Raw genomic sequence first — 24,784 nt, 5'->3', positions numbered from 1 at the left:
TGCCAAAGTTAGGGTGCTAATAATCTATTATTACTATAAACCTTCAGACAGCACATATGGAACAGCCCGGATTGTTATCTACTTATCTACTTGTATATTTATTAGGACAAACAATTGCGTGCCTGCAGGTGCTGCACTTTATCGCTCTTCAAAATGCTACAAATGTACATCATATAGCATATTAGAATTGGGGCGACGGGGGAGGGACGTCACAATTTCAGTGCAATCGTACTATTAGAGACATGTATAATAGTAAACATTAGACATTACTGCTGGTTATAATGTTGTCAAAAGTCAGCGCCAGCTCACATTTGACCTAAACGAACACCGAAATAAACTGCAAACGTGTCCTTCATTCGATGAAAACAGGCTGTTAAGGGCAACTTTTTTTTTTTTTTAATAGTTTATCCCAGTACAAAAGGATCTCTCATCTGATGTCTTAATTGTTCAAACAAATACTTTGTACAAATGTATGTTCTTCATCATACTGCACACGGTTTCATCTTGGAATACAAGTGTGACCGTTTCAAAGTGTTAAGTACAAAAAAAATTGAGGCTAATGTACAGTTTGCCAACTGATGACAGTTTTGATTGAAGTGGCGGCTTTTGTAATTTAGTTTGGAACATGCCGCCTATTTTCTACTACAAGCTCTCACATTTCAGCAGCCACTAAAGCTTTGTCATGTTCAATAACACGTCTCCCCAAAGATTCCAAAGAGGTTGGACCTCAAAAGAGAATTCACTGTCCTCTGGTCGCAACGACAATGACTCAAATGACACATTTGTTACATCAAGGGACACGTGATATGTAATCAGTCTTCTCTTTGGAGACTCAAAGCTTTGACAGCAGTTTTTCATGCGACAGCGTCAACGTGTTTTAATCACATGGGCTATCATCTGATTTGAGCAATTTCCTGTGGCCCTGGAAAGTGAGCGTTTACAAAGTCATTTAATCTGGGTCATAATTAAAAAAAAAAAAAAAAAAAAAAGGCCTACAAGTCTTGTGATCTTCCACCGTCACATGAATATCATTTTTGTCATAGCATTGCAGTTTGTGAAGTAGCGTTTTGCCATGTCGGCGCAGCAGCTTTACTGAGCTGGAGGAAAAGAAAAAACATTATTCAAGAGTTGAAAAGGTGACAACTGACTCATGCAAGCATAGAAAAAAAATGATTGGTACCCTGGAGGTCAGTGAAATAACTGGAAATTGACAAAAGTACGGTAATTGAAAATGAAAATGTGTCTTTTTTTTTTTTTTTTTTTTTTTTTTTTTGTGTGTGGTCCAACAGAATTGTTTTAAAATGTAAATTAACACGCACAAATGTCCTAAATAAAAAGGATGGTATACTTAACAATTTCAAACAACAATTTCATTAACTCTCAGTAAGGCTTCTGTTTTTGTTTTTGTTTTTTCCAGGTTTCAACACCTTCCACAGATGTTCAGTCAGATCAGGGATTATAAAAAGCGATTTTGAATAAAGCCATTGTTTTGTTCTCAGCAATTGTTGTTAGCTGTGTGTTTTGGTCTTTATCCTTGCAGAGGACCCATAATAACCTGCAGCTGAGACCGAGCTTCCTGACACACACACACACTTGGGTGTTTGTGTGTGCAAATTAGGGGGATTGTATTTATTCCATTTTGATTTACTGTATAATTTAATTATCATAATGTGAATGATATTTTCATTGATACACACGGTTACCATTATTCAGATGACATCTGAGTATTCTTTTCTGTCCTCTGGCATTTTATTATTTTGACTTGAATTGGCTGCGCATTGGCGCTTATATAACAGCTCTGGATTTTAAAATAATATCAGCACTTGCCCCCAAACATGAAGACTTGTTTGTGATTTTAAGCTTGTTTTTTGATGGTTCTCAGCAGCTTTAACAACACCCATTTTTAGGTCCAAAATGTGTGAACCTGATGATTCGTGTACACATATACTTATGCCTATTTTAATCTCCGATATATGATATAATATTTGGTGGTGGCCGGAGGGGCACACTGGCAGCCACGCTTCCGTCAGCCTGCCCCAAGTCAGCTGTGGCTACAAAAGTAGTTTGTGAATGTGTGAATAATGTGTCTGAGAAAAGTGCTATATTATTATTATTATTATTAAGCAAATGACTAATTGTCCCTTCACTGACATCACACCAAGACATGGTGGGTATATCGATTTTGCTGATGAAAAAGGGGCATTCAAGGTGCAATTGCTTAAAAACTGCTCCAAAATGGATGGAAACGAAGTTTAATTTTGTGAAAAATTGATCATGTTGACACCAGAGATTCTTGAACATGATTACAGTCTCTGTCTCCTCCTGCAAGTAGCATTAAAGCAATCTGTTACAACCAATGAAAACAAGCTGGGAGGAACATTATGACACATAAATATCCGTTTGTCACACAGAGAATTATTACACAGATCTGGAAAAGTATGTCTGATTAAAGTATACAATAGAGGCACCGCATACAGCGAGGAATGTCATAACTACTTCATGTGAGCTCTGTTTTTATGAAATGTTTTTGAATGAATGAATGTTGCAACACAAGTCTCGATTGCTCCTGGAAATGACTGCAATGACTCATCATGCAGAAGCAGTACAAACACTGCACGACGGACGTATCTCGAGGCAAAGGGAGACAAATGTGACACCAGAATTCGGACACCACTTTTAACAGCACAGACTCTCCCTCTCCCCGTGATAAGGAAGTTTGCTATTTTCTTCTTTTAGTTGAAAGTCACCGGTCTTACTTTGTTCTTCAAGACGCTGTCCAGCAATTGGCTCGTTTTGGGTCATTTCAGCTTTGTATTTATTTAGCTTGTGGGCTTACAATGGTGAGAAAAGTGCAGTCAGTCTTTGTGTTGAAGAGCCATATAATTGTGTTGTAAAACATGCGGGAAAAGAATTTGAATGAATCCTCGTAATGTTTTCTTTATGCAGAAAAATGTAATATTCATGAGTTCAACTGTGATTTCTTCGACTAAATTCCTCAGCTCCAAAAGCTCTTCATGGAAACAAAATAACTGACTAACACACAAACCGACCGATCGGGAGTATGTTCCTTCTAGGTTATCACTGATAACGTGTTGTGCGTACTGAGTATACTATATATATATATATATATATATATATATATATATATGAAAAACTAAGACAAAGCAATAATTTAATAAATCCATGAATTTGGACCAGCAGGCACGAGGAAAGAATGTCTCATCCTTTGTCGCTATGTTTAAGTTCTGAATTTTATTTGACTTTAGGGACATATTTGACTTAAAATTGAGCTTAAAATATTTATTTGTTTATTTAGTTAGTTTGGGCAACGGACTATTAGTTAAATTGTAAGGTATTTGAACACAGTTTGATTCTAAATATCATTACAATTAATATAGTGTATAGAATTCTATTTTTACATTCCATGAGCTACAAGTTACCACTTGAAGCTAATATTAATAACGCATACATTTTAAAAAGGGACAAAGCAATTCCTGGTCTTGTTTGTCGACTACAATAAGATGTTGACTTTACAATAAGGTGGCTGCGAATGTAAGCCATTGAAAATGTCTTGCGATGTCCGCTCGCCTGCAGGTGTTTTTTCAGTGTGTTTCCGTGCCTGATAAAGACGTGAAGTTCGCAGCTGTGAAATATTCCGTTTTACTGTTGCAATGACATTTCAATCATCACACCATCATTAGAAGGCACTTGAGCTGAAGAGCTGCGGCGGGCGTCTGAATTATTCAGACGGGTTTGCTTGAAGACAGCCAAAGCCAAAACTCGAGACAGTCGGCTGAAAGAGGCAAAAGGAGTTTGCGTGACACGCGCACACACAGCAGGGCAGGATAATAGATGACGGCATTAGAATGAAGGAAACCATTATCAAGAACTTTAATTAGATGGTGAATGCTAAGCGGGAAAGCAACCGCGGTGATGAATTGCAGTGTCTTTGCGTTGCCTCCATCATACATGATGACTCGGCAGAGCACACGATTGTGCTATTATGCGTGTGTCTGCAGGAGAGGAAGTTGCTGCTTCTGATTTCAGTATCGGAAAAACAATATTTAAGAATAAAAAGTTTGGATGGTTAAAAAAAAAAACGGTTTCATACTCTCGGATTTATTGGTCATATAGTACAAAGATGAGAGTTTGGAATTAAGCGAAAACTTTTTCTTGTTTGCAAACTGAGTGCACGTTGAGTTCCGACAACAGATGTTGCATCTTCTAATTTGTCAACATTAAAATGCAAAGCAGGTTTTTCAACTGAATACAACAATTGTTGTTGAAAGTTGAAATTCTCATTCTTACTCAATGTTATAGTGGGCAACTTTGCACACCCTCAATATAGTTACAAATTTTCAATACTCACACAGTATTGTGTTGAATAATGTAGATTGGCTCCCAAGATGAAGGTTGTGAGTTTGTTCCTCAACCCTTGAGTCACGTTTAGGTCCCACTCTAAATAAAGTCCAAATTTACTCAACAGAATTGACTGTGTACTGATGGCTGTGCCTCAGTAAAGTTCTTTCCAAGTTTGAAATTTGCAATGGAGCAGAAACAGATACTCCTCCACCTGTTCCCTTTGAGGAAAAAAAAAAAAAAAGGAATCAACAAGTATAGTTGTCAATGGCCGTGAATGAGTTTGAAATGTATTTATTCATTTCTTTATTCACTCGCCTACTTCTTATTAATTTACTGATGTATAATTTATTTACTTCTAAAAAAAAACTTGTATACGCACTTCAAAATGTTTGCTTTGTTCTTGTTTTGTTACCTTATTCTTTACTGCACAGCCGATTTATGTTTTATGTACAGCACTTTGTACACAGCAACGCCTGTTCTTAATAAAGTTTAGATGACAACCTGAGGTTGTGTAATAGGTATATTATTATTATTATTATTATTATTATCGTTATTATATATTTTGAAAGAAGCAGTGAGTTTCCCGGTATGTTCAGCGATTCAACGGAGCTACAAAGGAAATTTAATTTGCTGAGGCAGTTTCAGCATCACAATTAACAAGTGTTGGCAATTGCCAAAGGACCCGCCCCACTCCTCCCTGCTCGACATCGGACCTTCCCGTCACGGGGATCGAGAAACTATGGGGACTTTTTACTTTGTTGAAGAGCTGTATGGGGAAATCGAAGATTTTTGTCACTTGGATGAGCTCACCTTGCAAGTGAAAAGGAAAAAAAAAAAATAATAATGGGTGTATTCCCATTGTGAGACACCCCTGCTCCCTGATAACATTAGTGGGACACATCACCCTTGTTGCATAAGCTTGGGAAGAGGTGATCTTATCTTGAATTATGAGCGACGTGGTGTCAATCACTTTTATAGGAGGCAAGGGGCTCTGCCCTCAAGGCTTGCTGGGTAATGATTTGGAGGCTTATGATGGGAGTGCTGAGACAGGCACCTTCACAGCAAGACACTTCACTCATTTTAACAGCGAGCAGGGATCATGAGTTACGCTGGATAGCCAATTATGATTGCTTTTCGACCGCAGCAAGCACATAGAAGACACCGAGATCAGCCCATGTAGTATTGAAAGGAATGTGGTGTGTCTGTTTATCTGTGTTCTTGTAGTTTGTGTGGTGTAAAACTGTATTGCATAATATTGAAAGTTTTGAAAATCATTGGAATCTGTTGTGTAAATATTAGCCACGGCCCTAATCGTGATGCAATTAAATATAATGTGGCTAGACATGTGGGTAACAGGACTGACATGGAATTATCCGATTGGCTGTTGATGAAAGATTCTTGACATCACATAGCGTCTTACCAGTTGAAACTTGATGCTGGTTACATCGGTTCAAAACAGACACTTGACCTCACGGTCATGACCCAAACATAAGCCTTGCGTGGCCCAAGCATAACCCTTGCATGACCCGAGTCATGACAGAAAGCATTCGGACAACAGCTTGGAGTAACGTCGCACTCGCTCAGTGTGATGCAATGTCGGTCGTCCGGGATTCATGGAACCGTAGTTACAGTCCTTTTTTTTTGACATGATACTTTACATGTATTGGTCAATAATATGTAAAATAAATAAATACATAATAATAAATAATTTAATTCAAATAACCCGACGCATGTGGACTGACCAATAGTCTAGATATGTGGGGGGGGGAATATGAAATGTACCAAGTTGTGAGTTTTGAGATTTAGGCCCGTTTCTTTTGCTTGTGTCTCAGCTGTCCTTGGTTCATGAGATGAATTTGTTCCGAGTCTGAATGGAAATATAATAATCCAGTTTCATTCATGCAAGGAGTAAACAGGGGACCGTCTCGCCAGGCCGCCAGACCCCTGCCAGAGCTGCGTTGTGAACAGGTTGACAAGAAATGCCTCCTTCTTATAAAATAGCTACTAAGGCAACATTCATGCCGATGTCTTTGAATGAAATTGCAACATGCTGCTGCTACCAACTATATATCTACTAAAAAACTCCATCTGCACCCATAAAATCTTATCCCGCTCCAAATGACCATGTGTTCCGTTTCATATAAAGGTTTCGTTTGATGCCAAAGACTTAATATCACTACAAGACATTCTGCAGATGTGGCCATGGGACTCTGATTTTACTACATTAGTAAAAAAAAAAATATTAGCGAATTCTATGTGGCACAACATGGAAGAACAAAAGTGAAGTGACACTCAGGTTGCTACATTGCCATCTAATGTGAAGACATCCAAGTCATGCGTTTCCATCCGTCTCTGTCTCGCCGTCACTGTATAGTTCTTAATGTCTCTTGTAAAATTCTTTCATTGCTTCCAATGAGTCCAAACGATCCGCTAGTCTTCCGTGGTCAGTTTGACCTCTATTAAATTGTGGCAGAATTGTGTCTCATTTGTCTTCAATTTAAAACTTTGATTGAAGCTTAGCATTCATAGCTCATGGCCTGTTGCTGTAAAATGTTTGACCTGATTGATACTCGTTCTCACTTCAAGATATGAGGCCGTTTTAAATTTGTGATGGAAATATGCAATAATTTATATGCCATTTTATCATTGAAGTGTAGGTCAGTCTGTAGCTTCATGGCACATTTTGGTTGGAGAAGTGAAAAACTGGAGTCTGCTTTTGTCCCATTTTGTTATTGTTACAGATTCTTACAAGTTTTCTGTTTACACTCGAGGAAATAGTAATTGCTACTTTTTAAACAAGGCAGTTTGAATTAATGAGCATCATTTTGTAAGCAATTCATTTATTGGAAAAGTTGTTTGAGTTCATACATGAAGTCAGTGGTTCGGGACTTGGTTATGCAGAAAGATCTTTTCAGCTGGTATGAAAAGTAAACACACATCAACTGTGAGGACACCCTTGCATCTGCATTTGTTTATTTGCTCCAGTTTGCTTTCATCCTCTATGATTAGCTCCTGGCAGCTATGTTGCAGAATAATCTTTTTAGCCATACACAGGTTGAAATCCATTGGCTACATAATGGCGAAGGTTTGCCTTAAGTGTCTTACTTCATTCTAGCTGGAAACCATCAGGATTATTGTTGACTAAATCCTCTATTTGATCACAAATTCCATGAAGAGCAGGATTGTTATTCATTGCCTGTCAGATCAAACAAATGTTGTCATTTTCCTGTTTTTTACTGCAGCTTATTTGAGGTTAAGGCCTGTGTGACGATTAGCCTTTCATTCATACTTAATGCGATGTGTAACACCAACCAATCGCGACTGTGGCAGTCGAGCTCCTAACTCGTTGCCGGTTGGCTCATGCCGCCATTATGCTGGAATATTCTTCACTTCTCCCACTCTGTGGTTCCTTTTCAGGCTTTTGCGCTGCGTACTTTGTCAGGCAACTGGAGGTGGCACAAGCATGGAGCAAATAATACATTTGAATGTCATTATTTGTTCAGTTTGGATCGGGCCCAACCCAAGGTCTCAAAGGGGTTCGTTGGTGAGTCTTGGAGTGGCTCAAATGCTCCAAGAATGGCCGCAATGAGGTGGAAGATGACCCCTAAAAGTGAGAACAGCCTTCCACGACAACGGCGGCTGAGAACACGAGCCGAGCGAAGCAGCTGGTGCAGACTAATCGCAGACTGATGACGGAGTTTGAGACACTCTGTTGGGCCCTTCCCCAACATAAAACAGGGATTTCTAATGTATCCTTTGCACCATGTTTGCACCATCTGCAGTTGTGGGAGACACACAACGTGACAATGTGTCAAAGCGTGACAGAAGTATGCTACACAAAAGGCTGAATCTGAATTGCATCTATTGTGAATGAACAGCAAAGACAGGAAATAAATTTATCTATCCAGTTTTAGTACACTTTGTAATTCTGCACCGTGGTCACACAGGGAATTATTTTTTTTTGTATAGGTACCGCTAATCCAGCTAACTACTGGGTGTGACCAAAACCTCTCACCTTTTGTGCTTGTTGGAGATGATTAACCTCATCTTTAGTCAGCTACCAGATAATCCTAACTGTGTTAAGTAACACGTTGACTCAAAAAAAATAGGAACAATCAACTGTTGTGCCACAAATACTTCTTTCATTCTAACCTGTTCCTTTCTTGGCATATGCACTGGTTTTGACGTGTAGGACTATTCTGTCTAAGCAAGCACCCCTAAATGTCTTTGCAGCACCCCTACACCTCTGATCCTAGAATCGCTTCTGGTTTGTCAAGTAACACTCTTAGAAAAGGAACAGTTCAAATCTCCTTCCCCATCCTCTGTCTCGCTTCACTTTACTTTATTGCTGGCTCTCGTCTCCCTCGGTATTTCTTCCAGGATGTATTCACCAAGGGGACACCAGCCAAGTTCCGTCTTCGGATGACCCGCCTGCCGGCTATAATAACTTTAGGATCATACAAAAAATGACGAAAGTCCAAGAGTGGCAATGTTCGCCACTAAATAAGATATCACGGCTAAAATGCTGTAATTGTGTAAACACAAAGCAGAAGTAGAAGTACAAATCAAGCAGACAAAAGAGCTGTTGTAAACAGGCTGCACAGATGCAAAACAACAACAACCGCTGATTCGCTCCGATGAAGAATGTCACAGCCAAACCACCGAACACGGTCCAGAACGGGTTAGCATGATGCAAAATGAACACAAGCTCATAAAAAAAAAAAACAAGGAAGGTGTAAAAGTAAAAATGAAGGCGAAAGTTAGCAGAGCTTTAGTAACAGGCTGCCAACTCGCAGGCGCTCTTTGGTCTTTTTCACTCATTTGTATTCGTTTTGTATTTCCGGGCACTGTGCCACGCATGGTCAACCACTAATTAAGTTGAACTGTTTTGAGTGATGTGCACTGGCAGCTCCACTCACAACTGCTCATCTAATCAGTCCAGTGACTGTCAGCACAGATATCGCGTGATAAGACGTACAAATAGTTTCAGCCGCAGAGACGAGTGACAAACATAAACAAAAAGCTGTTGAGAAACAGGACAGTGTTAAAGAAACAAACATCCATGATGGTCATTTCAATACTTTGAAACTGGAAGTGGCCAAATATGTGGAATGGCCACAGCGCTTTTGGGTGAATGTGTTTGAGATGAATGAGACCAAACTTGAGTTTTTGTTATGGCCTGGGTCGCGTGCGCCAGAGTTCATGACCTGTTATGTGTCTGTTAGGTACTGATGTAATAAGTGTCTGTTTACAAAATTCTTTAGGTGATTGTCTGGACCTTATGCAATGTCGTTCTTCAGTCCTTTCCGATTGACTGTCTGTAGGTGCAGTCTGTGAATTGTGTGTCCAACTGTCGTGTGTACAGCGCCTCTTGAGTTTCGGCCTCTCGATGTGAATAAATGGAGAAAATCGTATTTGTGTCTGCATTTGGGATCCAAACCTTTCAGTACACAACCGTTTTGTGGCAATTGAAGCCAACCAACTTGTGGTAGGCTGATTGTAATGTAATTGTGCGCCTTATTTTTAGTGTATCAACATATTTAGCTGCAGGCACACACTGTTTTGTTTACACATTTGTTCATTTCAAATGATAGATTTTGCTAATTTGTCTTTCAGTTTTGGGGTATTGAAGCGTTTATTCGCCGCTTATCTGGGGTTTAGGAGCTTGTTGTGTGGTATTGCGTTGCCTGCATATATTTTACGCACAAGGAAACAAACATTCCTGGGCAATTCCAGGCTCATTGGCATCCTGCTGATGACTCAGCCTGTGGGGCTTCTTGGATCCTCTCAACATGTAGATTTCGGAGTCCGAAAATAAGATCACCATCATCAAGGACACAGTGGCGACTCTTACCGGGTATTTAATTTCTCTTCATTGATAGGACATGACAGATGCTCTCTAATGATGTAGTGTGGCGCTGAAGTTTCACTTCCCATCTGGTCAACACCTTCCCTCCTCTCGAAGAAAGGCCAAGTGAAATGAGTACATTGGAGAGAGGGAGTTGAAAAAAAGAAAAAAAAGAAAAGCCAGAATAGGAGACGATAGCAACACTTGTAATGCAAAGCTTGTTGAGTCAGTGCACAGACATCTGGGAAATCATAAAAGCTCAAATGTTTGTGAGCAGCAGTTTCTGTGTGGATGTGTTTTGAGATTTCATCCGCTCTTTTCACACAGACTGTGGGACTGTACACATGCACTCATTTGACACATGGAAATACATACTAGAAATTAAATGTTTTGTGATCCAGTTGAACGAATATAATTGACATTGTAAAAACACACACAAAGTGCAAATCAAGGGCGAGCAACATGCAAGGAATGATAAACAAAAAGCACACGTACGAACCACGGAAGTTAATAGAAACAAAAAGAGCTTGCACATAAAAGGGGCAAGAAACAGAAACTCAAAATCACAATACAAAACTACTTATAATATGCGAGGCTAGACGGGGTTCAAGAAAATGGAGGTTCAGCAGCAGGAGGTCGAAAGTACGCTTGGTCCATCAAGGAAAGCAAGTGAATGGTGTATATGGCACGGAAGGGGCGGGACTGTTTTTGCACATGAGCTTTGCTTCCGGTTCCGGTTCGCAACGTATGGCCTGCCGGCTTTGCTTCCGTGTAAACATGGCCGCAGGCTGCTGCTGAAAAACCAAAACAATGCTTGAGAACGCAGCCTGCCGGTGCAGAAATTGACAGTATCAGGGAGCACGTTGGAATAGTGACGACCTGCACGGTTCTGAATTTGCAGGGAATCTTGCTGGGAAGTTTTCCCAGCACTTTGGAGGCTTCCCTCTAGGTCAAGGTTATCGAAAACTAACAGCAAATTCATTTCTTGACCGCTTATTCGTCACCAGGGTCGCGGGAGGTGCTGGAGCCTATCTCAGCTGGCTTTGAGCAGTAGGCGGGGTACACCCTCGACTGGTTGCAGGAACTAACAGAAATGTTAAAACTAAAATTCTAAAAACCAATTTCGTTCATGAAATAAAGTAAAAACGAAAATGCTTTCAAAAACAAAAACTACATTTTGTTTCCAAAACTAACTAAAACTAACTATAATTATAGCGAAAATGTCCATATTAGCCTTTATAATTAATTTCATGATTTTAAATAGTAACAAAACTCAAAATGAAACAAAATCTAACTAAAAGGAAAATTCCCAAACTATAATAACCCAGCTCCAGTTATCCCAATTTTCTCTTGCATCCCAAAAAGAAATCATGTTCGGTTAATTGGAAAACTCTAAATTGTCCCTAGTTATGAATGTGAGCGTGAAGGGTTGTTGTGCCTTGTGATTGATTGGTAACCAGTCCGCCTCACGGCAAAAGTCAGCTGGCAAGGATCCAGCTCATCCAAGAATCTAATGAGGACAAGTTCTGTTCAAAAAAAAAAAAAAAGGATGGATGCATTTGTTGAGTGGTGGTGCATGGAGATAATAAGGATCTGAATAAATTGTCATAAATGGACCTGCCCATCTCACCCACAGCTCGTCTCTTAAAAGCCATCAAGCCCAAAGCAAATTTTTCAGGCTTTTGCTGGAAAAATTCTTACCCAACATAAAAAGATCTTTTGGAATAATTCTTGTGTCATAAGGGAACACTTGTGAGTTTTGCTCCGATGTGTAAATATCAGTATATATATGTTACTGGTTAAAAGTAAATGAAGATAGCACACAGCACAAATGATAAATTAGTTGGCATTTGAGCTGCGTTTGGCGCATGTAAAATATATTCTTGTATCCCCGGTTCTGCAGTTTAATTTGATGTGTAACATTATTATATTCTTTTGTCTTATAATATAAATATTTGCTAGTGACAGCACTATATGCATGTCTGCTTCCAAAGCGACATGTGAGAGTTGAAAATGTAATTTTTGACTTCATTTTTAGGGACATGTGATCACCATCTCGAACCACTAAAAGCCTTCCCTCTGAATCTGAAGAGTTGCCGGAGGTCTGGCACCACATTTGTAAACTCCAATTGGATGTTTTTGGGGGTTTTTCAGTAAATAATCTTCAGCTGAGCCCCGAACCAACACTCCGTGTGAGTTGGGTAGGCCTTTATGTCATCCTCTATGAACCGAGAAGTAGCCTGCCAAATAACACACAGATGGACAAACAAACAAGTACCCAGCTCCATGATTTCTTTTTTTTTATTTTTCCAAGAAGTTCAGCCTTAGCAGTGGCCTATTCTCTATTGAGTGGCACAGCCATTACGTGACATTGAACGGTGGTCTAAATATTTTACACATACTGTAGGTCAAAATTGTTTGGTGATGGCATATGAGAAAAGAAGGCGAGGATCAAGAGCCAGTGGGTGGAGAGAGTGAAAGAGAAAGAGAGGGATTGTTTGATGATGTGAAAGCCCAAGTGAAATCAGCTCAATTTGCTTAACAAAATTCGAGTCAGTTGATGGTTGTGAGAGGGCAGCATTCACAACAGGACTCCTTTCACTGCTTCGTATGCACAGCTAGCAGCAGTTTTTTTCCCAAATCTGTTGCTAGCTAACGCTTCCAAGTCAGGTGTCAACTCACACCAGGCTCAGATTCAAATAACGGCAAGGTGTCAGCAAAGCAAAATGGAACGCAATGAAGAAGCCGCCACATCTTCTTCCACTGAGGTCTCGGACGGTCCCTCCCGCGGGACTGCGGGGGTTCGGGCTGAGCAGAACCCACCCGGCCTGACCCCACAGCCTCCTCCTGGAAGATGCCAGAATGTCTGTCAGCCGTGGTGCCTGCTCATCGCAATGATCCTGCTCCTGCTTTCTCTCCTTGGCAGCTGGGCCGTGGCTCACCTCACCTTGGAGACCCACGGGGGTTTTCCTTTCCGGATCTCAGCCAGCTACGACCAGCCAACGCTTGATGACGCCGCCATGATTGAGCCCAACTTCACTACCAACTGCACCATGGGTAAGATGACTTGTTCATGGCATGACATTGCAGTACATTAAAATATATAGATTTTGTGGGTTTTTTTGTTTTTTTTTCAAAATGTGAAACTGTTATTATTTATTATATTACCGGTAGTGCTGCGTATACACTTGCTATGCTTTGTTTGTGGTGTTGTATCGTTGGCTAGCAAATTTCAAAGTTGGATGGAGTGAAAAACAACAACTTAACGTTAAGCACGAGACTCGCCCCGTTTTCTTGTTTTTCTTGTGTTCCTTTTGAATGCTTGTGTAATATGCATGTAGACTACAGTAAATGCATTTCACGTGTCTGCTGGCTGACTGAGCTCTCAAAGCAGCTCAAACATGTCAAATGAAAAAATGCGCAGGCATATTCAGGGATTTTTTTTTTCTTCTTCTTCTTCTTCATTATACCACTGCAGTCCATTCTGGAATGAAATGTGAAGTCTGTTGGAGACTGAAATAATATTCCTGGCTGTTGATTTTGAGCGCTCCTCAAATTGAATTAATACGACTGTTTCCATTTCCTGTGCAAACCCGCAGCAATATTTTCTTGATCATTTCAAGTGAGCTTGACACAGAAAAGTCCTTGTTTCTCCCATTTTCTCCAACTCATCACACATGTAGTTAGAGGCCCAAAAACTTGAAAGCTATGACATCATCTTTAATCCTTTTCATCTGTCTATATAGTAGACATCCGGATGTCATTTTTATGCAGGTACATGATTTTCCAAATGAAGGCAGTTTATTCCAAGATTCCTAATTTTTACTGTCAAACCTCTGCAACTTGTTTACCAGCTCATGTCTGAGGATAAAAGGGAATAATCGAGTAAGGGCTGACCAAAATAAATGTTCCACTATTAGCTGCTTGTGGTGAACTAAATTACATTTTGTAATTAGCCACAGCACTGAGGGACTTCCCAGTATGTGACGAACACAACTTCCTGGAAGAAAAAAAACTGAAAATGAAATTTGTCAATTTAAATTAAAGTTTGGATTTTAGGAATGAAAAGTATGTCGGCTTGTATTCAAAGCTTGTCCCTGACATTTATGCAAACATCATTAAGAGCCCAAAGTCCCAAAAGTTCTCCGCTGTTTACACGCTATACAAATTCAATTACTACAAAATCATTCGCTTCTGCCAGTTGAACGTAAATCTGCTTTCAGTCATCTGCTTTGTTGGCATAGCTCATGTGCATTTTTACTTTTTTACTTCTGTTAAATCTGTTTTTATGTTAGAATTAGTGCAACCCAGGCTAGCAAAGGTAATCTGTTTTCACAGCATATCAACACTTGTATGTCATGTTTGCTCAGTATTGTTGGATTATGATTGATCAACACTGTATTATTAGTCTAAAACGATGTAGTTGCTTAATTTGCTTAATTTGTTATATTTGTATTGAAACTCAGAGGAGATTAAAATTTTAGCACACTGTTGCCACACCTGCTGGGCCAAAACAATTACTCAGTAAGCAAAGCCTGAAAGCGCCACTATAGCATGCAGGTGAGAAATCATCACGTGCGCTTCAGAAATAATCTCAATTCTACACCAGTGGTTCTTCATGTTTTTTTGGAGGTACTGAACCCTAACGCTAGTTGTCCTGGACTAGAATTGCTCAACTTCACATTGCAAATCATACAGTTATGACACTGACTCAACTTTATATTTATAGAGTACTTAAAAAAATTAAAAAAAATTAAAAAAAACTTCTTCTTTTTTTTTTTTTTTCAGCAGAGGCCTCAGATGTAAATTCATATTGCACAAATTTGTCCGACCACTTTCTTTCTTTTTTTTCTGTTTGACTTAATGTAGTTAATGTGAAGTGATTCAAAATAATAGAATAATAAGAAATCACACAACGTAACATCACAACAGACACAAGTCGACTACTGAGCGCACCCAAATTCCCTGCAGCAACGATAGGCCAAGCAATGCAGTGCCACTTGGGTTCAATGGAACACAGGTTAAGAACCACTCTTCTATACTAAGATGTCAAAGCACTTTGATATCATTTCAAACTTATCTTAAATTACCCTAAAAAAAATGCATGGTTGATAGATGATTTGGTTTTGAAGAAATTCAAGAGAAGTATGTCACGTTTGCAACCTCTAAAAAGCAAAAACTGTGCAGCAATAATGTTATTTGTTGCGGTGGTTTTCCTGCGCCGGACACCCACTCGGGGTTCGAAACTTGTCAAGTATTTACAGAGACTCGAAAACAGACGATTCATGTTTTATGTTGTTTGCCAAAATGAAAATGAAAGAAAGATTCTTAAAAAATAAGCATGTTTTCATATCAAATGAGCACAACCTTACAAACGAGCTTAATCAGATACTTGATAATGACCTGTAGCATGAAAACATTCAAGTAGTCTTGGAGTGTGCACAGGGGTCAGTTTCATTTAGAAAAAAAATGTAATTCTCATTCTAGTAACTACAAGCTACAATCATGACGAGGGAAAAAAAAAGTTAATGACAAGTCCTACTTGGTTTCCTCATAAATGGACATATTCTACATCAAATCACTGCAGTTTTGATTGTCCATTTCAGTGAATCCTATAAAATTAAGACAAGAGCCTACACATTGCATGCCAAGACACAATATGTCAGTTATTTTGATGTTGGCAAAAATGTGTCCCCATTCAAATACTTGTGGACCGAACTACACAGTGAGACAGCCTAATTTGCTTGCAAATATTGATGAAATCGTTTTATGAGTATTGACGGACGCCGTCTTTGCCCTGGATTGTTTTCAGTTCCAGCTTGCATCAAATGCAATGAAATGCAGCTCCTGTAACACTTTCAATAATTTGATATTGCTTTAGACAGCTTGTGCACATGTATAATGTCTTGATCAGCATCAGAGCTGACCAATCAATATCCTGTATGACCAAAGGGAATTGAGGAAAACTGCTTTTGCATCACCCTCAATGAATTCCATCCCTCATTTTACTGGAATTCTATCATTCTTTTAAGAACACATTTGGACCGTGATGCTATTTTATCGAGATTTCTGTCTGGGAGACAGACGCAAAATTGGAAACTCAATTCCAAGCTAACACAGAGGATGCAAAACATATTTAAAGGAAAACCTGAGAGGAAATCCTGATAGAGAAAAGTGTTTTGCTCCAGAGCACCCTCACCCATCCATCCATCCACAAGTCCCGCTCTGTCCACTCCACCGGCTCCCACAGACCAATTTGTCCCGGTGCCTCTACGGGCCCGTGTGAGATTGATGGGCCTGGGGACACCCTCATTCTAGTGTACCTAATCGCAAAGTATAGACTTGCCGTAACGCTCCATTAAGGGCCTGCAGCCGGATGGTGTAATGGTTAAGGGAATACACCAGGGAAGGGAAGGTCACGAGTTCAAATTCCCAACAGGGTTGACCACTTCTGTGTCCACTTGGGAAAATGAATACTGACAGGTTTCCGGGGAATACAAAATATGCTCTTTGATGGTGAAGCCAAGTAGGACTTTGTTCTTACTACGGTGGCATAGAGTCAAGTCAAATCATTTGGTAATGAGCTTGTCAGTCATTGAAGTGGTGTCAGTTTCGTTCCAGGATTAAACACACCAACTGGGTAAGAAGGTCATCGAAAGCTTCTCTGCGATGCCATCGTGAGGTGGTGACGAACTAGCAGATAGGAGGATACTAACTTCCTGTCAAGAGGGTACGCTCCAGCGACATAATAGCAGACAGCTTACTTTGGAGGCAACAAAATTGGATTGCTGCTTGGTCCTGTGACTGATGAGTTCATTAAAGTGGAGTGCTATAGAGAAAGAAGTCCGACCATGGCGCCATTCATTCATCCTGTATCGATGGTATCTCCGTTAACTTCACTAGTGTGAGTAATCAGGGCAAAGTGAGACTTACACATTTAATGGGCATCTTTTGAAAAGTTTCACTTCCAAATGGCAACATTTGCTCAATTCAAACAGAGCACCACGTGCACTGCTTGTGGTCTTGTGGACACTTTTGAGTGTATTTGTATTAAGAATCAGTGTTGACGGTAACATGTTAACAAAATGCGCATTAGATTTAACGTGGTACGTGCGTTTTTCCCATTGGGCAAAATTATTATTATTTTTTTTTTATTTGACTGATTTTGACACTTTTTAAGAACAACATGGACATTTTTGGCAGGGGGTATCGTATGTTTTTATTTTATAGTGGAGGCTGCAATGTGTTGTAAACTTACCAAGTTTATATGTAAACATTTTTAACAAGAACATCATGCAAATCAACTTGCGATTGTGATTGATTGGCTCGGATCCAATCATGAACAAGAAGTGTTGACATCATCCAAATTATGCGTTTTTCTTGGTTTAGACACGCAAATATGTCATGTCCTCTGCAATCATCTATGGGTCCGAAGGGGTTAAAATAGTTTTTTAAAGAAAAAAAAAAACAAGTAGCAAATTTGTGAAGACTTTTTTTTGTTGTCTTATTTCACTTTAAATGAAAGGAAACACAATGGGTGGCACGGTGGCTGACTGGTTAGCACGTTCGCCTCCCCCAGGACGCAAGATCAAGTCCAGGCTCGGACCTTCCTGGGTGGAGTTTGCATGTTCTCCCCGTGCCTGCGTGGGTCTTCTCCGGGTACTCCGGTCTCCTCCCACATTCCAAAGACATGCATGGCAGGTTATTTGGACGCTCTGAATTGTCTCTAGGTGTACTTGTGAGTGTAGCTGGTTGGCTCCAGCACCCCCGCAACCCTTGTGAGGAATAAGTGGTCACGAAAATGGATGGATGGATGAAAGGAAACATTGTTCTTAAACATCCCTGTGAGAAACGCTTCCAATTTAGTGGCGATACCGGGTTTTCATTTTTATGCTAAGCAGGCTTATCAAAATCTGCTAAATGTAACTGTTAAAGTCACTTTTAATCGAACATAATATAACGTAATCGGTAAAATAAGTTGCTTTTGAAAGTAACTGTGTCAACACTTTTGAGAATGTTTTCTCCCAAAGTAATGTTCCTCCTGTTTTGAACATGGCATACATGCACAAATAGCATTTTTTTCAGTGCTTAGATGGTCAAAGGCATCCACTTTGAGATCCATTTGTACTCTCCAAACACTTTCTCTGTTTGTAGTTGACAACATAAGTGCTCCTCTGATTTAAAAAAAAGAAACCTTGGAAATGTTGAGTAACTATTATGACAAGGCACATTCCCCCGACCTGACTGCGAAACCAGATCCTGGTTTATATATTTATATTTGAAAAGGACATTATTGTTCCACAGTTCTTTTTAAGAAACACAACCTTTCGTATCCACACTCCAATAAAACTTAAATCCTTTGGGAGCAAATTGAACAAGATTAGTTTAAGCAAAGTTTGACTCAGGCTTGTGCAATCCATCCCGGTTGTCTGCATACGGGTCATTAATAGCAATGAGTAGCTAATTTTGAGTGTGAAAGCCTGGAACAAATAAATCAAACAAATGTCTGTGCCAGGGATCGTGTCTGAGAGCCTTAATTGTTGTGCCCTTGCTTCCAATTCCGTGCAAGGGAGAAAGGAAGGTAATTCGAGCCCCGGCTTTGTGACGGGTGCTGGAGGGTAAAATGGGGGGTGGCCTTTGAAATCCGCAAAATGTGGTAAGGCCGCACGGTCATCTTGCCGAGAGAGATTAAGTCTTGGATTTTGTGGTGGGAGGTGCATGGAGGCTGTTGTGTTGGGGACACAGTTGGAGCCGTAACAGAAGATGACACTTCTGCACACTCTTCCTGTCTGCTCGCCATTGCCTAAACACAGCCTGACAAGAGGAACATGGTGAACCCTGAGCCGAGAACAATTAGGCACTGTTGATCCAAGACCGGATTTGCATGAGCAACGGCACCTGCTCCACTGTTTCTATCCGCAAGCCAACGACGGTTATCGAAAGAGGATCAGGACATTCATTTGTGTGGCAAATGCAATGTTCACGGTCAGTTTTGCATGTTTATCAGAGGCCATTCTCACTTCTCCTTAGCAAGGATATAGAGATATAGAGATATATTTTTTTAAAGCCTCTCAATATACGTCTTTTGTAAACATTCTTGTATTTTTTATTTTTTATTTTTTTTATACTGGGAACCAGACATGAAAATACTGGCAGAATCCTTTATTTGTATTTTTGCTCTAACATCTAAAAGTTACATTCAGTAATTGGTAATTACATACAGTAATTGGTGTCAAGGAAGTATGCTTTATAATTTGAGATTGACATATTTGAACATTTTACACATTCTAATTAGGATTCTGTGTATAATAATCATTGTCATCTTCATCGTCATCATAATCAAGAGTCTAAAGTCCCACATTTTTTGCTTGAGTTCTAGGCCATGATTCACAGCTCCCTCAGCCCAATCTGATTTTCGATTGCAGGAACCTTTCCGATGCAATCGACCAAAGCGTCCTTTTAAGATGTGGAGCAATTTTAAATGTTGCAGGCAGCGTATCTGCAATATGCCAAATGGAACAGCTGTCAAAATCAATCGGATCTAGCAGTCGGAGGCGCGATGTGTTCAAGATGCTGTGGACAGACTTAAGTATTAAGCAGACACCTCAAATCTAATTTTGTTCCGAGAAGGTAATGGCCATTCCGTCACCGACAGGATTGCATTACGAGAAATAAATCACCACACTTCCACAGTCAACAATTCACTTATCAGCCATTTACTGGACGCCGGGAGAACAGTAAAAAGACAACACAATGAGCACACTCGTGCAGGAGCTGCTGTCGCCCACAGCTCACACCCAAACGCTCACATGCAGAGTTGCCAATGTCACAAGAAGTCAAGTTCTGTTCTTTGCACAAAGTAGCAATGCATCCAATATTTTTTATACATTTAATAATGCTTTTATTGCGTTCAAATACATTTACAGTGTGTTTAAAAAGTGTTTGAATATATTTAAGTCATGTAGGAGGGGTAATTAAAAAAAAACAAAAAATGTTGTTTAATATTGTGTCTATTCTGTGTATTTTCACCGATTGTGGGAGGATCTGGAACAAAACCCATGCGGTGAACAGGCTTTTAATTGATGGTTGTTGTTCTAATCGTTTTGTAGTATTCCTCCAACTGGAGGCTTTTCTTCGGCGTATGATTGCTCCTTGCCTTGTCCCACGTGTGCTGCAGGCTCTCCCGGTCGAAGCGTGACAGATAGTGATAGCGACTGGACAGAGTCGGGCCCAATTGAGCGCGGCTCTTTGCACTTAATTGAATTCATGACCGAACACCTCTTGACCTGTCAACTGCCCAGCGGGGAAACTTCTCCAAATCCATCTTTAGCATGCCGGCAACTGTAAATCTCCATGAATATCTCACATCTTGTCTTCAGTCCTCTCCTGCTAGGACTCATTCATTTCACCCTCCATAAAATAAGGCAGTACTTCATGACAACATACACATTACATTTTCAATTTAAACTCACTGAGTCTGCAGAGATTTTCTTCCATTCTCAGTTCCCACAAAATACTACTCGCCTAGTATATATATATATATATTATAATAGAAAACAGAAAAGCAAGTCAGGTGAGAGCCGTCCGAGTCAAGGGTCACACGACCTGTGCTGCACTTCTTGACGTTGGGAGTGAGGCAGAGCGAGGAAGTTGTGCTGTGCTCAAGGGCACTTTGATTAACTGGCATCTCTCCATCGAGTTGCCTTTTTTTTTTTTTTTTTTTGTCAACAACAGGATTCAAATTGTGACCCTGCAATCCCAAAATTAAAAATGAATAATATCATGAAATTTTAAGGAAATGTGCTATATTGGGATAGTGTATACGTATTTCTTTTAAAGTTAAAAGGTTTTAATTGGAAATTGTACATATTTATGCATATTTTTTTTCTACATCTGAGCCATTGGGAATAAGGTGGATATTTTATAACCCCTGAAAATATTGTACATAAACTGTTTAGTTGACTATAATTATAGAAATTAGCATTGGGATTTTGTGGTCAGACAATATCCTCTTGTAACCTTTAAACAATGACAAAACTCAATTTTCTCTGGTTTGTTACTAATTATTAGGCAGTTACCTGCAAATTCACATAACAATTAATAGTGGAAACCTTTTACTTCCCCCTGACATTTGCTCAGAAGCGACAATCCAATTTTCAGACCTTTGCCTTGACTTTCTTCTTCAATGTTTTTCTGCAACAGAAGCTCACATAATCAAACCTTGATGGGAGCTTGGAAAACACAATGGCACAGATAAAACTTTAAACATTGTTTTTATGAAAGCTTACAAAGCCTTAGTTTATTCTGCTCAAACTTTAATTTATTTATATGTGAGGAATTTCACTTTTGATGCTGGAGTTATTCTTGAACATCTTTCTAATCTTTTTGTTCTGTACTTGCTGTTATTGTCTTGTGGGTTTGTATTCTATTCTTCACCAGTCTTTCACACACAATGAAATTAAACATCTCAGGAGCATATTCACTAAGAATTTGCTGCGTCCGGTAATAGCGCGAAATATTGCACCACAACTGCACCCGCAGTCTGCGCCCAGTTAGCAACCTAATCACTAAGGATATTGCTCCAATCATATACCGGCGCAAACACGCCCACAAAAGTGACAGCTTGGAGCAAATTTGCACCTGATTTACCACACATGCCAATGGATTTGCACCAACAACATGGTTGTTATAGTAACAGTTGCCAGAAAGATGACATTATCAGAAAGCCAGGTTGGACTGAGAGGAAGCGTTTAGAGCGCCATGAAACTGTACAGAGCAGAGAGGACGACAACGACGTCATTCGTTCATAAAGTACAAATTATTGGTGCGATCGTATTTTAAAAACATATATTCAGAGGTTGGCGTGGGCGTACAGTATGCATCTGGCACGTAAAAATGATCGTAAAATGCCTCCCCGCCATTGCCGATCAGCCCGAGTTACGTTACGTTACGTAAACCAACATAGAAAAGTCCCTCTCTCTCTCTCTCTCTCTCTCTCCTCTTCCTCTCTCTTCTCTGCATGATCATGTTGTGCCGCAAATGGCATTAACTGCTGTCATGATCCCGGGATCGAGGTTGCGTCCAGTTAATACATGCTTTCCAAAAACATTATTTGCGTCATGCAAACTTGGTGTGGCGATTTACGCTGGCGTTAATGAATTAGACGCTGCATATCAATGAGTCTCATTTGCATTGGGGTGGGCATATTTTGCGTCACATGTATGCAAATGACTTAATTTACATACGCGCAAATAACACCGGCACCGTGGCGCATTCTGGTTGGTGACGGATTTCCCCATCGGCGCGTGTTTAGTCAATTAGGCGCTCCTGGATTACTCCATTTTTACCGGTTAGCGCCGTGCAAAGGCGATGTAAACCTTTAGTCAACAGACCCCTCAGTGAAATATTGCTCTAAGCATTTAAGACACTTCAACTTGAGGATTGATGTACACTACTAGATTTGTACATATATAAAATGTACTGCATCTTGAGAGGTACTTTTTTTGTTCATTGTTAGGTCCTATATTGTCCAAAGAATTAAGTTGGAGTTCATTAAAAGTAATGCAGAGTAGTTAACCAGTTGGTCAGTCAGTTAGCGTTATTAATGTTATGGAAAGTGATGCGCTTAGATGCAAATTGACGAGTGACGTCGTGGTCTTGAGTCCCGCTCAGTAAATGCAAGTGTGAATGGTTGTCAGTCAGGAGGCATCTGTACCGCCTGATTGACGGGCGACCAATCCAAGATTTATTGTGCTCTTCGCCCACAGTTAGCTGAGGTAGGCTGCAGCATCCTGAAGCCTGGACAGGAGACGAGGTAGAAATTGGATGAATGCGAGTACATTGTCACCATAGCAACCCATGCATAGAGTTAGTATGCATAATGCAGCTACTTGCGAATGACACTGCAGTCAGTCGAGTTTCCCAAGTATAAATGGTATTGGCCTCCAGTCTGCAAAATGTGTTATTTGTTGTACTGTACATGTAGCTGTACCTGAGCAGAAGATTTTGTGCCCTCAAGTCGCCTCTCCGGGGCTTCCCATGTCACATCATTCACCTCCCAATGCCAAAGCAACCCCACGAGCACACGGATAACAAAACACTGGAACTCCCGCAAACAATTCATCCCCGACTGACCTGATTCTTCTCACAATCTGACAAGTGTGATTTAAGGATTGCGGTGGGTCAGGATTCCAGCAGCCAAATGTACCTTCTGTGGAAGCTCAAAGCTGAGTGACACAGCCACTTTTCGCTGCTTATCCAACTGTCACCGAGCTAATAGAAATAGATGGATTTACATGCCTTGCCCTAAGGTTCGGGGATAGCTTTTTTTTTTTTTTTTTTTTTTTGTAGTGATGAACTATCGCGTCTGCACTGAACTGAAAGGAAGGCCAATGAATGCATAATGCATGCCTTAAATGAATGCCCATTGCAAGACTGCATCCAGAGCCATAAACCCTGATGGTCATAAACAAACATCACCTCATTTATTTGAAATGGTACATTTGCCTTGTCCTGGGCTGCCTATGTCTATTTTTGCCGACAAATGTCACTGCACATTGCTGTTTTTACTGTTCACAGCATTTCACTTGTAAAAGATGAGCTGCATCCTGCGTACTTGCTCGCGCATTACGTAAGTCATTTATTCGGGAAAATGTGTTTTCTTATGATTTAGAAGTTGGGGGGGGTCACAGAAAGGATCATTTATGTTAAACGTTCTAAAAATGTACTCCCATCATACAGCAAACATGAAGATAATACAAGGTTGCATTAAATTTATAGTGTGAAAAAGAGCACATGTGACATGTACTCATTTTGCAGTGCTTGGGATCTCAGCATGACAAAAAATAGTAACCCTTTAATTTGATCAGCCATTGTTATTCATCTAGTTTTAGTCAGGACAATCATTTTTGTGGATAGTGTGGATGGATGGATGGATGGAAATTCTACAGAATTTGTCTTACGGGAGTTAAGACAGAGCTGGTGTAAAATAAAAGCACGCTTCTCACGTATTAACAGGCCAAGTGAAGCCCACATGAGCAAGCAAAGTGTGACGAAGGCGAGGAAAAACGAAGAAACCTCGAGTAGACCAGATGGTGGAAAGAGAGCGAGAGCGAGGCGGGGGTTGCCGCACAGGTGCCTCCTATTACCGGGAGGGTGAAGACAGAGGTGAGAGTCACATGGAGATCAGAATTGGGAAAAAAAACAAGAACAAGCCGTACTACAACTGTCTGGCAGTTTAACTTGGAACCACGCTGGGATGGAGAGCGACCACCAAATCAGCAGAGGAAAATACGATACCAAACTGTTCGAATTAACATTGTGACATCCAAGGGCCGAAATTATGTTTTCATTAGGCAAACCTGCTATAATATTGAAAGCTCACGGTTTGGTTTTATTGCGGTATTGAGGTCATGATATATTTATTGCAATATAGATTTCTTATTGATAGTATTAGAAATGTAATACTACCTACAAACAGTAATTCCTCTTCCCATGTCCAAAAATTAAGTCATGTCACAAACACAGAAATTCTTTCTAAAGGCACAAAGAACACTTTCTGTTGAGCCCTGCTTT

At 40.1% G+C, this 24,784-nt stretch overlaps 1 protein-coding gene across 2 annotated transcripts in view; it reads left to right on the top strand.

The window, feature by feature from the left end:
* alk (ALK receptor tyrosine kinase) overlaps positions 1-24,784 on the top strand; it is a 252,256-nt gene that overhangs the window by 173,794 nt on the left and 53,678 nt on the right. For both annotated transcript variants that reach the window (XM_077538429.1, XM_077538428.1), the window contains exon 7: positions 13,137-13,267. In XM_077538429.1, coding sequence (XP_077394555.1) covers positions 13,137-13,267 — 131 coding nt within the window. The remainder of the gene's footprint in view (positions 1-13,136; positions 13,268-24,784) is intronic.

This window comes from Festucalex cinctus, chromosome 12 (genome assembly GCF_051991245.1).
Source record: "Festucalex cinctus isolate MCC-2025b chromosome 12, RoL_Fcin_1.0, whole genome shotgun sequence".
In the NCBI taxonomy this organism is placed as follows: Eukaryota; Metazoa; Chordata; class Actinopteri; order Syngnathiformes; family Syngnathidae; genus Festucalex; species Festucalex cinctus.
The sequence above is the reverse complement of the archived record's forward strand: the minus strand, read 5'-3'. Positions and strand labels throughout refer to the sequence as shown.